This window comes from Magnolia sinica, chromosome 16, assembly GCF_029962835.1.
Source record: "Magnolia sinica isolate HGM2019 chromosome 16, MsV1, whole genome shotgun sequence".
Taxonomy (NCBI): Eukaryota; Viridiplantae; Streptophyta; class Magnoliopsida; order Magnoliales; family Magnoliaceae; genus Magnolia; species Magnolia sinica.
In genome coordinates this window covers 60,961,552-60,975,296 of record NC_080588.1, presented here as the reverse complement: position 1 = coordinate 60,975,296, position 13,745 = coordinate 60,961,552, and the positions used below count along the sequence as shown (strand labels likewise).

Below are 13,745 nucleotides of genomic sequence, written 5' to 3'. Positions count from 1 at the left end.
CACCTCAAAAGTCAGCACAGGAGCATAATCTTGAGCGTTGGTTAACCTAGTTCATCTCGTTAGCGGCCTGATCTCTGGGCTCAAAGTGGACGGCAGATAAAAGTAGTTCAAAAGCCTAGTTCAGAGTATCTATGATCGGTCCACAGTGGGCCCAATCAAGCGGACGGAGGAGTGGCATGGACTTTAGTCCCCACTAACTACTCATCCAAGCCGTCCTTAAGGTGGACCCCCTGTATATTCGCCTTACGTGGGAAGTGGATTGCATGGCTTGCGTTCCCACAAGTCAAACTAGCTCCCTTATCAAGGAGAAATTTACCACTGTAGACGCCACCTTTTATCCAGTGTCTTTTATAAAGAATCCGAAACTTAACTTACTAACTTAGACCTTGCCCGTACGGAAAGCAAATTTGATGACGAAAATATCCCTACTTTTCAAAGTAGGCCTATACTTACCGTAAGGCCTTGCCCCCCTCAATTTTCAGTTTGCCCCGCTTAATTTTCAGTTTGCCCTACCTAATTTTCAGTTTGTCCCGCTCAATTTCTAGTTTGCCCTATTCAATTTTCAGTTTGCTCCACTCAATTTCCAGTTTGCCCCGCTCAATTTTTGGTTTGCCCCGTTCAATTTTCAGTTTGCCCGACTCAATTTTTAGTTTGTCCTGCTCAATTTTCGATTTGCCCCGCTCAATTTCTAGTTTGCCCACTCAATTTTCAATTTACACCGCTCAATTTCCAGTTTGCCCCGCTCAATTTCTAGTTTGCACCACTCAATTTCTAGTTTGCCCTGCTCGATTTTCAGTTTGTCCTGCTCAATTTCTAGTTTGTCCCGCTCAATTTTCGGTTTGCCCCGCTCAATTTTTAGTTTGCCCCGCTCAATTTTCGGTTTGCCCTGTTCAATTTCTAGTTTTCCCCACTCAATTTTCAGTTTGCCCCTCTCAATTTCTAGTTTGCCCTGCTCAATTTTCAGTTTGCCCCGCTCAAATTCCAATTTACCCCGATCAATTTTCAGTTTGCTCCGTTCAATTTCCAGTTTGCCCTGCTCAATTTCTAGTTTGCCCTGCTGGATTGGCTAGCAAGTTCTATGAGTCTTATCATGAGGTATGTGTTATATCCAAACCGTCCATCTATTTGGTGAGTTCATATTAAGGCTTGAGACTAAAAATAAGGCAAATCTAACAATCAAGTGGACCACACTGTAAAAAGCAGTGGGGGAGTGAAGGTCTACCATTGAAACCCTTTTAGGGGTTAAAGAAGTTTTGGATCAATATGAAATTTGTTTTTCCTCTTCATTTATGTCTTTGTGACCTTATGAATAGATTGGATGGTAAATAAATGTTATGGTGGACCCTAAAATAAACAGTAGATTAGGCCTTATGAGTATTTTAATGGCGGATATCCAATCACTATTGTCTTAGTATGGTGTGGTCCACCTGAGATTTATATTCTTATCACTTTTTGTATCAAGCCCTAAAATGATCTGTAAAAATGAATGAATGGAATGGATGAAGCAAATACGTCATGGTGGGGCCCATTGAGCACCAACCATCAGCCACGGGGCTGGTGGCAGGGGAGTAGCCAATCCGTTCCCCGGACGCAGATTAGGTACTGACAGGTTGAGTAGCGAGTCAGCTACTAAAGTGATGTCCCCACTATGATGTATGTGTTATATCCACACTGAACATCCATTTTTAGATATCATTTTAGGATATGAACCAAAGAATGAGGCAAATAAAAATCTGTAGTGGACCCCACCAAAGAAAACAGTGGGGAGAGTGATTCCCACCGTTAAAACTATCCTAAGGCCCATCATAATGTTTATTTCAAATCCAACCTGTTCAAAAGTTAAAAAAGACATGAAATAAGGGAAAACACAAATATCAGCTTGATCTAAAACTTTGTGGCTTTAGAAGTTTTTAATGGTAGGCGTCACTGTCCCACTGTTTTCTATTTGGGGGTCCACTGGAGATTTGGATTTAACTCATTCTTTGGATATTGCCCTAAAATGATCTCTCCAAATGGATGAAAGGTGTAGATACAAAATATACATGATGGTGGGGCTCACAAGTATTAGCCCTTGTCTTCATACACTAGCCAATCCGCTTCCGAAAGGAAGGCAAGGGGTATTTTGGTCCTCAAATGCTTGTCCGTACGTCCAACATCTAAGTTGGTAAGCTAAGTTTCCTATACCTCATAAAAACGCTGGATAAAAGGTAGCTTCTACAGTGGTAAATTTCTCTCGAGGAGTAAAGGGAGTTGATTAGGTGTTACCCAGGTCAGACCTTTGTAGGTGTTACCCTAACCGTGTGGGGCCTACCTTGATGTATTTTTTGTATATCAAATCCGTTCATCAGTTTTTTTACAAACTTATTTTAGTAAGATATTCCAAGATTTAAGATGATCCACACCACTAGAAAGAGTGATGAATGACCAATAAAAGATATTTGTGGGCCACAAAATTTCTCGATCAAGATGATATTTGTATTTTCCCTTCATCCATGCCTTTTTTACATTATCAACAGGTTGGATGGGAAATAAACATTACTAAAACCATACGATTGGCACTTTGGAAATTTTAATGGTGACGTACTCAATCACTACTGTTTCCTGTTGTGTGATCCACCGGAAATTTTAATCTGCTTAATTTTTTTAAAACACTATAAAATTGGTTTTAGAAACTGATGGACGGAATGGATATATAATAAATCATCAATGTGACCCCACGGTAAGGGTAGCACCTAATCCGCTCCCGCTGCCTTTTCCAGCGGCGTCTGCGACTTTGGAGCCTTTTGTTGATCGGGTTCCCCCTATGGTGTGGTCAACTTGAATTTGGAATCTTCCTGATTTTTTGTATCACATCCTAACATTAGCTTCCACAACTGATGGATGGAATGGATGTCACACAGAAACCACGCTGGACCCCACAGAGCTCTTTGTTACAGGTACTCATGAAACCCGCTGTCTTTCTGTAACCATCCATTTTCTCCTGAAACACGTGGCCGACCAACAACCGAATGAGCCCGAACTTCCAACGAGCGCACACTAACAACCATCCCCACTCGATCAAACGCCTTAGGTCTCACACACGTGTGGGGGAGGGCTCTCGCACGTGACAGCTAACACCTTCTCTGGATACGTAACGTGTATAATCTAATGATACAACCAAACGCCTAAACATAATCGAAACAGAAAAGAGAAGCTTTTTTTTTTTTTTGTAAGGGGGAGAGAGAGAGCGAGAGGAGAATTCAATGAAGAAAATGGGATTTTGCTTGGCCTGCTTTGGCCCATCAAAGGCGCAGAGAAAAGAGGAAGATCGTTTGGCATCTGCAGAAGCACGTGCGAAGGCTGCCGAAGCAGCTCAGAAAAGGCAATCCTCATTTCTCTCTCTCTGTTTTTTTTTTTGGCTGTTTTTTCTAGTTCTCAATCTGTCAAAAACTATCTTTTCATAGATATCATTCTTCTTTCTTTTGATGGGTCTTGATTTTTTGAATATTTTTCAACTGGGTATTTATTAGAATCGTGATTCGTTAGCAGTTTAGCATTTGAATCGATGGTTGATATTGAATTGCTGTTGATTGGGGGCTTAGTTCTTTTAGTTTGTTTTGTGGGGTGCGTTTGGATGCTCTGTTGAAGTGAATCGCAATTGTTTTTAGAATTGGGGTCTTGATTTTTTGAAAAACTTTCAAGTGGGTATGAATCGTGATTCATTAATTGATGGTTCAGATTGAATTTCTGTTGATTGGGGGCATAGTTCTTTTAGTTTGTTTGGCGGGGGTGCGTTCGGATGCTCTCCATTGAAGTGAAGCGCATTTTTTTTCGAATTCAGGTCTTGATTTTTTTGAATTTTTTTCGACTGGGTATTTATGAGAATCGTGATTCGTTAGCCTTTAGCATTTGAAACCGTGATTGAGACTGAATTGCAGTTATTGCAGTTATTAGGGGCTTAGTTCTTTTAGTTTGTTTTGCGGGGTGCGTTTGGATGCTCCGTTTAAGTGATTGGCATTTTTTAAAATCATCTGTGTTAGGAAATGGCTGAAGTGCGGTGTTGCTATTTTGATTTTTTTGCTGGCGACAAAAACTCCTTATTCAGATTCTGTTGATTTCAGGTTTGACTTTGGAATGGTAGTAATTGCGACTGGGGGGCTGGATGTTCATTTTAAATGGAGTGGGGGCTAGCTCCAGTTTGGTCATTTACTCTTTATTGAATTGAAATTGATTACGATTTGATTTGATTGGTCATCCAAACGAGAATGAGAGCTCTTCTTCATTACAAATTGATTTAATTGGACATCCAAATGAGCATTGCAATTTGATTTGATTGGACAGAATTTTTGGTGGTATCTAAGGAATTTTCTGTGGCATCTCATCCATCTGCCACGAGTCCCATCATATAAATGGTTTTGACTATAGAAAAATTCTTCTTCTTCTTCTTCTTCTTCTTCTTCTTTGCAACTTAATTCGATTGAATATCCAAGACAAACCTTCATTTCTCATTTTCTTAAATTGTTTCAGTATGTTTTGCTTTTGAATGTTACACTGGTCTGTGGGATGTAATCGGCATTCTCTTGCAGTCTTAGGGTCTAATGTTTCTATGCAGTTGTCATGTTTGTGGGTCCTGCATGAACCATGAACAATCATGATACCATACTGATGTAGAGCAGGTCACGGACAGTTACATGGCCAAGATGGATCAGAAAAGGCCTGGTCGACGACAGAAGTCATCCAGACCATCAAACCTTAAATCGGGCGTATCTTGCAATCCGGAATGAGTTATCTGACGTAAAATATATGATTTTAGGGTAGAACGAGCTACTGAAGCCAACCAACCCTGCCACGCCGGGTTGCGCAGCCCGGAATTGTGAAAAACCCCTGGATCGACGGTCGTTTCCCTGTTTTAATTTCGTTTTTACTATAAATAGTAAGTTTTAGTTTGATTATAACTCTTCATCCGTCGGGCTTTAGGAGTTGCGCCCAACGTGAAAAGAGCTTAGAATAATTAGGAGAACGGTTTGGTGAAGCCAAATAGGACACTTATTATTTTTGGCCGAAAACCTTGCGCACTAGTAGACATCACGACCGTCTATAAATAATAAGTTTACTATTTATAGTAAGTCGCGGATTCTAGGAGTTTGAGTTGTAGTTTGATTCTAATTTCTTTCCCATTGCTTGGTACCCCTATTTAAAAGGTTGTGAACTCGTTTTTTGTCATCAATTAATCAATTTCGAATTTATTAGAATTTATTTCTATTTTCTGCTTTTTTTCCTCGTGGATTCGAGAAGTCTCTGTGAGGAGTCCAGAGAAGCTCCGTGGATTCGGAGTAGTTATCCTCATCACGTTCTTCCCTACGTCAATTGGTATCAGAGCGAGGATTCCCCTTGAGCCGATGGCAAACAACGAAGGTATGAATCAAAATCCTGTGGACGGTGATCCACAGATTCGTTATCTTTCGGAAAGAATGGAAGCTTTCCACCGGGAGAGTCAGTTGACCATGCAAGGGCTGCAGGCAACTCTCAACCGTCTTGCAGATGCGCTATTTCCGCCCCGAGCCCTAGGCGGTGCTCCACCACCCATGGTGGCTGTACGACACAACCCCGATTTTCGTAGAGCACTACCAGTGGCAAACCATAGGGCTATACCAAATGATTCAAGTTCTAGCGATGAGGACCTTAATGAGGGTTTTGCTCGATGACCAATCCATGGAGGTGATCATCTAGATCGTGCTGAAAGAGACTATCGAGGTAAGGTTGAACTTCCTAGTTTTAACGGTTTATTACGTATAGAAGATTTTCTCGATTGGCTAGCCGAAGTAGATAGATATTTTGATTACATGGACATGCCAGATCATAAAAGGGTAAAATTGGTAGCGTTTAAATTAAAATCTGGTACTTCTGCATGGTGGGAACAATTACAACTCTCACGAGCCCACCAGAACAAAACGCCTATCTCATCATGACCACGGATGAAACGTCTTCTTCGATCACGATTTCTCCCCAGTGATTATGAACAGATATTATTCCAGCAATATTAAAATTGCAGACAAGGAAATCGAAGTGTCACAGATTACACTGAAGAATTCCAACGATTGGCTACACGAAACGATCTGTCAGAATCTGAGTCACAGAAGGTTGCACGATATATAAGTGGGTTACGACCGATAATTCAGGACCGAGTTCAGATGTACTCAGTCGGGACCATCGATGAAGTAGTTCAATTGGCGGGTAGGGCAGAAACACAACTTGCAAGAGCTCCTGCTCGTCCATATCCTTCAAATCGACCCCCCACGACCGGTCCCACGCAGGATCCAATGCTGCCACGAGGAAAAGATCCAGTACCTCAACTTCCTACAATCGCAAACCGTGATACGGGGAGCGGCTCATCCAAACCTCAACGTGCAGCATCCACAACAGCAGGTCCGAGTAGGATTCCAAATCCTTATACTCGGCCAAGGTCAAACAATTGTTACCGCTGTGGCTAACCAGGCCACTTATCAAACACTTGTCATCAACGTCCCGCAGCGCACTTGACTATAAACGAAGGGGGCACTAAAGATGAGGCCGTAGAAAAAGACCATCACTTTGATGAACATGAACAAACCACTGAAGAAATAGCAAGTGGCGATGAAGTAACGGGCGAGGATCGTGGCAAATTTCTAGTTGTGAGGCGATTACTGTATGCCCCACGAAAAGAATTACATCCACAGCGACACAATATATTTCGTACTCGGTGCACCGTCAACGGAAAGGTCTGTGATGTGATCATAGACAGTGGTAGCAGCGAAAACGTCGTCTTGAGAGTAATGGTGGACAAGTTGCGGTTACCAACGATGAAACATCCTTCCCCATACTCAATTGGCTGAATAAAAAAGGTGAATGAGACCAAGGTAACTGAACAATGCACTATCTCGTTTTCAATTGGCAAAAATTATAAGGATCAAATACTTTGTGACGTGGTCGATGTGAAAGCTTGTCATATGTTACTCAGTCGACCCTGGCAGTCGGACCGTGATGCAACCCATCGGGGACGAGATAATGTCTACGTATTCGTCAAGGATAGTCGAAAAATAATCCTTGCTCCTATGGCACCAGAGAACCACCCTGAAGCCTCTAAAGTAGAGGGGAGTTCCCTCTTGACCATTCGGGATTTCATGAAGAAATCCAAGGAAACTGGCGAGGTATACGCCGTAGTAGTGAAGGGCGAGGAAGAGGAACCCTCAAACATCCCTCCAAGTTTAAGACTGTTGCTAAACGAATTCAAAGAAGTCTGGCCTGAGGATTTACTTGATGGATTGCCCCCCATGAGGGACATCCAACATCACATAGACCTCGTCCCTGGGGCTAGCCTGCCCAATCGCCCTCATTATCGGATGAGTCCGAAGGAGTGTGAGATACTTCAGGGGCAAGTGGAGGAATTGATCCGTAAGGGTCTCTTGAGAGAGAGCATGAGCCCATGTGCCGTACCAGCATTATTAACGCCAAAAAAAGATGGAAGCTGGACAGCCGAGCAATCAACAAAATTACCATCAAATATCGGTTCCCAATACCACGGTTGGACGACATGCTCGATATGTTAGAAGGGGCCAAAGTGTTCTCTAAACTAGATCTAAGGAGGGGGTACCATCAGATTCGTATTCGACCCGGTGATGAGTGGAAAACGGCATTCAATACCAAGGAAGGGTTGTATGAGTGGCTGGTCATGCCCTTCGGCCTATCGAACGCACCAAATACTTTTATGCGTTTGATGAATCAAGTTCTAAAACCGTTCACTGGCCGATTTGTGGTAGTATATTTTGATGACATATTGATATATAGCCAGGATGAGGCGGAGCACAGGAAACATCTCAGGCAGGTGCTACAGGTCCTACAAATTAATAAGTTGTACCTCAACTTAAAGAAGTGTAGTTTTTTAACTGACAGCCTATTGTTTCTAGGATTTGTTGTAACGTCCACAGGCATTCGTGTGGACGATGAAAAGGTGCGAGGTATTAGGGAATGGCCGATCCCGACAAACATTCATGAGGTGAGGAGTTTTCACGGATTGGCGACTTTTTATCGTCGATTTGTACGAGATTTTAGCACCATAGTCGCGCTTATAACAGATTGTATGAAAAAAGGACCGTTCCAGTGGACCGATAAAGCTGATAAGAGCTTTCATGAGATCAAGCATCGTTTGTCTACAACACCGATCTTGGTACTTCCTAATTTCAACAAATTGTTTGAGGTTGAGTGTGACGCTTCATACATCGGAATTGGAGGAGTATTATCACAGGAAGGCAGGCCGGTAGCCTTCTACAGCGAGAAACTCAGCGAAGCCCGAAAGAAGTGGTCAACTTATGAGCTTGAGTTGTACGCAGTTGTTTAGGCGCTGCGACATTGGCAGCATTATCTGATTCAAAGAGAGTTTGTTTTGTACACTGACCATCAAGCATTAAAGTTTATTAATAGTCAGACTAACGTGAATCGTGTGCATACTAGATGGGTTGCGTTTTTACAGGAATTCACGTTCGTTCTGAAGCACAAGTCAGGGCAGCAAAACAAGGTGGCTGATGCACTTAGCCGTCGTGCATCACTACTAATTACAATGAGTAACGAGGTAGTCGGTTTCGACTGTCTCAAGGAGCTGTATGCCAAGGATGAGGACTTCAAAGATTCTTGGATGAAGTGTCAAGAAGGTCACCCCAGTGACCTTCATATACAGGACGATTTTCTCTTCAAAGGGAATCGATTGTGCATCCCCCAAAGTTCTCTGAGGGAGCAGATTATTCAGGAGCTACATGGAGGTGGCCTTGGTGGACACCTGGGGCGAGACAAGACGCGAGCTCTTGTGGAAGAACGGTATTACTGGCCGTAGTTAGTACGCGATGTGGGAAAAGTCGTACAACGTTTTTATGTTTGTCAGACCTCCAAGGGGCAATCTCAGAATACGGGCCTCTACACCCCGTTACCTGTGCCTGATGATCCTTGGGAGGATTTATCAATGGACTTCATGCTTGGTCTCCCACGAACACAACGCGGCATGAATTCGGTGTTCGTGGTGGTAGATCGTTTCTCAAAGATGGCACACTTTATCCCATGCAAGAAGACCCTCGATGCAACACACGTGGCGAATTTATTTTTCAGGGAGGTCGTTCGGTTACACGGGGTCCCCAAGACCATTACTTCCGATCGTGACACGAAGTTCATTAACCACTTTTGGCAGACTTTATGGAATCGATTTGATACACGACTTCAATTCAGCAGTGCTTACCACCCACAGACTGATGAGCAGACCGAAGTTGTGAATCGTACATTGGGAAACCTCTTTCGCTGTATTTCAGGAGAAAAACCGAAGCAGTGGGATTTATCCTTGTCCCAAGCAGAGTTTGCATTCAACAACATGGTGAACCGCTCGACAGGGAGATCACCATTCCAGATTATCTATGGACGAGTGTCTCGCCACACACTTGACTTGGTCCCGCTACCGAAGCACCCAGGTATGAGCATTGCAGCAGAACATATGGCAGACAAGATCATGAGCATCCATGCAGAAGTGCAGACCAAGCTACATGCCTCGAACGAGAAGTACAAGGAACAAGCGGACAAGCATCGGCGACAAAAAATGTTCGAGTTGGGCGACCGCGTTATGGTCCATCTGCGCAAAGAGAGATTTCCGACCGAGACGTACAACAAGTTGAAAAATAAAAAGATTGGACCCGTCCCAATCATCCAAAAGATCAATGACAACGCTTATATTGTTAATCTTCCAGATGACATGGCAATCTCACAGACTTTCAATGTCGCGGACCTGACCGAGTATCATGAACCAGAGCATGGCGAGAACTCGAGGACGAGTTCTTTTGAAGTGGAGGAGACTGATGTAGAGCGGGTCGCGGACAGTTACATGGCCAAGATGGATCAGAAAAGGCCCGATCGACAACAGAAGTGATCCGGACCGTCGGACCTTAGATCGGGCGTATCTCACAATCCAGAATGAGTTATCGGGCGTAAAATATATGATTTTGGGGTAGAATGAGCTACTTTAGCCAACCAACCCTGCTATGCTGGGTTGCGCAAGCCGGATTTGCGAAATACCCCTGGATCGACGGTCGTTTCCCTGTTTTAATTTCGTTTTTACTATAAATAGTAAGTTTTAGTTTGATTATAACTCTTCATCTGTCGGGCTTTAGGAGTTGCGCCCAACGTGAAAAGAGCTTAGAATAATTAGGAGAACGGTTTGGTGAAGCCAAATAGGACACTTACTATTTTTGGCCAAAAACCTTGCGCACTAGTAGACATCACGACCATCTATAAATAGTAAGTTTACTATTTATAGTAAGTCGCGGATTCTAGGAGTTTGAGTTGTAGTTTGATTCTAATTTCTTTCCCATTGCTTGGTACCCCTATTTAAAGGGTTGTGAACTTGTTTTTAGTCATCAATTAATCAATTTCGAATTTATTAGAATTTATTTCTATTTTCTGCTTTTTTTCCTCGTGGATTCGAGAAGTCTCGGGGAGGAGTCCAGAGAAGCTCCGTGGATTCGGAGTAGTTATCCTCATCACGTTCTTCCCTGCGTCACATACACCATTAATCGATTTCTGGATGAAAATGAAATGGCCCATGTGCTATTTTTGGACATTCAAAATTCAAGTTGAATCATGAAGATTGAAGTGGAGGATCAGAATATGAATTCAGGATGTTAATAAAATGGGAAAAAATTGATGGTCACATTATTCGGTAGGGTGTAGAGGCATCTAAATGCAGCATGTTCTCTTAACGGATTTTTTGTTTTTTTTTTTGTTACAGCCCTTATTAATGAGCCATGATGAATATGGTCCAATTGTATCTCTAATCTTCTTGATCTAAGCCATCATCCAATTCCAAACCGATGCACAATGATTCAACAGGAATTAGGTGCTTTTTTTTTTTTAATAACTGCTTTGCATCGAACAGTTCTAATTGGAAATTATTATTCTAAATAAGCAATTCCTTTTTCTTTCTTTTTTTGGTGATTTAATTGTAGTTAAAACTCAGTTCTCTCATTAATAAGGTTGGAAGTCGAAATGTTAATGTGATGAAACGTTCTTTGTAACTCAAGTGCTTTCTGAGTGTTCTTTATCCAAGAGGATGATGTAAGAGGAAAATGTATAATTCTTCCCTGACTAGGTAGTCCTTCGGACCACCATACTTTAGTTTGGGGCATCATCTTGTTCCGTCACACGATATTTAGTTCATGAAGGGGTATGCCCAGCCCCTACAACATGACGTAATAAGTTTCAGTTGTTGATAAAATGCAGAGAACGCTACTATATTTAATTTTCTTCTCTTCTTTCTTCCATTAATCTTAATATGTTGCTGCTTCATTAAAAACGTACCAACGGAATATCAGTAGTGTTTTTGGAATCAAGGAGGATTTCCATACTTCATATGTAACATTTTGTCATGCAAGTGTAGAATATTAGCATCTCTCTACCATATGTCGCATAATTAGTCTGACGTGGACTTTCTAAATAAAATAATGATGTTCACATGAAGTGTATAGACAGAAGAATTATAGAGCCCTGATGCATCAGGATGTGTATATTGTACCGATGCACAAGCCCCCTACACCCAAATCCATACAACTGGGGCCGATGGTTCAATGATCCTAACTACCAGTGTGATGGACCCCACCATGCATGGGAAATTGCTCACCTTTTTGCCATTTCAAGGTTGTTGATGTATCATTTCTTAATCATCAATGAGGCCACTGATTTAAGGGTGAGGATCTTCCACAGTGGGAGATTTTGGGTCATACCCCATCCATGGTGACCCTTTAAATTAAAAATATGGACCATGAACCATGGGTTCCACTTCTACAGCATGGCACTGTTAATGTCCTTGAATCCAGGCATTACCCACCTTCTAGTCTTCACTACAGCTGATCTTTGAGCTATGCGGATTGTCTTACCAATATCATCTTATGCCATCACATATCTACAATGAGAAACAAACTACAAAGTACCCAATCATTCTACAATTGTTTAACAATATTAGAGTGTGAACTGTAGGCAAGAGCAATTCGAGAAGTCTGCTGCAGGAAGAGCTGCACGTGCACAGCTAGCAGCAGCTGCCAAGCAATCTAACACCCCTAACAAAGGTGAACCGGTTCTCAAGGTATTGCTGATGTGCATGTCCATTTCCTTCACTCAGTTTAACGTTATTTATTGTCCATACTATTTGGTTTTCAGATGGGAAATATCAATAGGACTAGGGCTGTCAATTGGCAGGCTCGTACCGAGCAAAACCCAAAATTCAGAATGAGCCCAACCATTCCTGTTCAAAATCCATGCACGAGCGAACCCAAGCCTGGCCTGTTGACAGCCCTAATGTCGACTAATGCATGCATTGGCTGATGTTTTTTCGGTTTGTGTGCAGTGGCAAATGGGGTGAAGTTCATTTTCTCTGTCTGTTCAACTCCAACTGTGTAAGTTGATTGCATTTCAACTTGCTTTTTTGGTTCTCAACTTGATTTCCATTATCGGCTACTGATGAAAGCATGCTTGCAAATTTGTCTTTTGATACTGGATTTGTTGCATGCTTATGGAATCGGTGCTGTTGTATTTTTCCTCTGTTCCTTCACATTTCTGTGAATTCTACTCAAATTCAAAAGGTGGATCGATACATACATTCATAGACTGCTAATCTGAAATGAATGTATATCCCAGACCTGATGTATTCGGCCACAGGTGTGAACATGTCACGCATGTGAGAGATTGAAGCTGTTGATTAGGTGGGTCCAAGAATCAGACCAGCCCGCTCATCAAATTAGCCAAATGTGTATGTTAATGTCAAGCGTTGGCCGACTTTTTCTCACCATAACATTTGTTTATACATAGTGGCCTCCCTGATGAGTGGTTCAACCTTATTCTTCAGCGAGTGCAACTACACGTTGGGACCATCAAATTAATAGTTCTAATCTCAGACACATGAGTCGTGTTGTCATGTATTTCCAATCTGTAGTTTCAAATTCTTGATGCGAATGCTTATTTTCATTTATATGTCATGAAGATTGTAGGTTTGAAGAATAACCTTTTATTTTATATTTTTTCATTCTTGTGCAGGAATTATGTTCGGATGTGTGTTGTGGTTTTCGCCTGTTCCAAGAAGCAGACTCTAGGGATGTTCAGTGTGGATGTGTTGCCAGTCTAATAATTTGTGTCTCTCTGTAGATTTTGTACAGTCAACCTATTTTTATCTTGTGGGCCCACTGTATTAATTATCAGGTGGCCGAGATTTTTAATAAGGTGTCCATATAATGCTTGAGGCTGATTTTTGTTGTATTGTGCTTAGCCTTGTTGAGATGTTAGAAAATTAAATAGAAATAGCATTCAGATCTCAATTTGGGTGTTTTTGCTATGTGCTCAGGGAGCATTTGCAAGTTCTGATTTTGTTTCCAGATTGGATGTGCTCCTGCTCAAATCTTCTCAATTGGGATTCCAATTGAGATGGTGAGAGAACTATGTCCTGCATTATGTGGTTTATGTTTTCCATGATGCCTAAAACACAAAGCTGATGGTCCCGCTCAAGTTGCCGAACCAATCTGAATTGACAGGATGCCCAAATGAACCCTTGAAATCTTTGTATTCATGCGTCATTTTGATAGTAGTTTTGATCAGGTCACTGGTATTTTCTGTAACAGATAAATAGAAGCATGTGCACACATGTGCATGTGAATAGATTTTCAACCATAAATCTTTTCTTGGATATGTTAATCTTGCATGTGTGAGAAATAAGG

The 13,745-nt window shown here is 41.9% G+C and overlaps 1 protein-coding gene across 2 annotated transcripts; it reads left to right on the top strand.

Annotated features, from left to right (window-relative positions):
- The first annotated feature begins 3,170 nt into the window (after positions 1-3,170).
- Positions 3,171-13,349, top strand: LOC131229808 (uncharacterized). 2 transcript variants are annotated; one of them, XM_058225848.1, is made up of 4 exons: positions 3,177-3,361; positions 12,019-12,124; positions 12,386-12,438; positions 13,072-13,349. In XM_058225848.1, exons 1-3 carry the CDS (start codon positions 3,243-3,245, stop codon positions 12,398-12,400), a joined length of 240 nt encoding a protein of 79 aa, XP_058081831.1. In that variant the 5' UTR covers positions 3,177-3,242; the 3' UTR covers positions 12,401-12,438; positions 13,072-13,349. The 2 variants fall into 2 exon arrangements, with proteins under 2 accessions (XP_058081832.1, XP_058081831.1); XM_058225849.1 differs by lacking the exons at positions 12,386-12,438; positions 13,072-13,349 and adding an exon at positions 12,199-12,379 and having other exon boundaries at positions 3,171-3,361; positions 12,019-12,107.
- Positions 13,350-13,745: the final 396 nt, after the last annotated feature.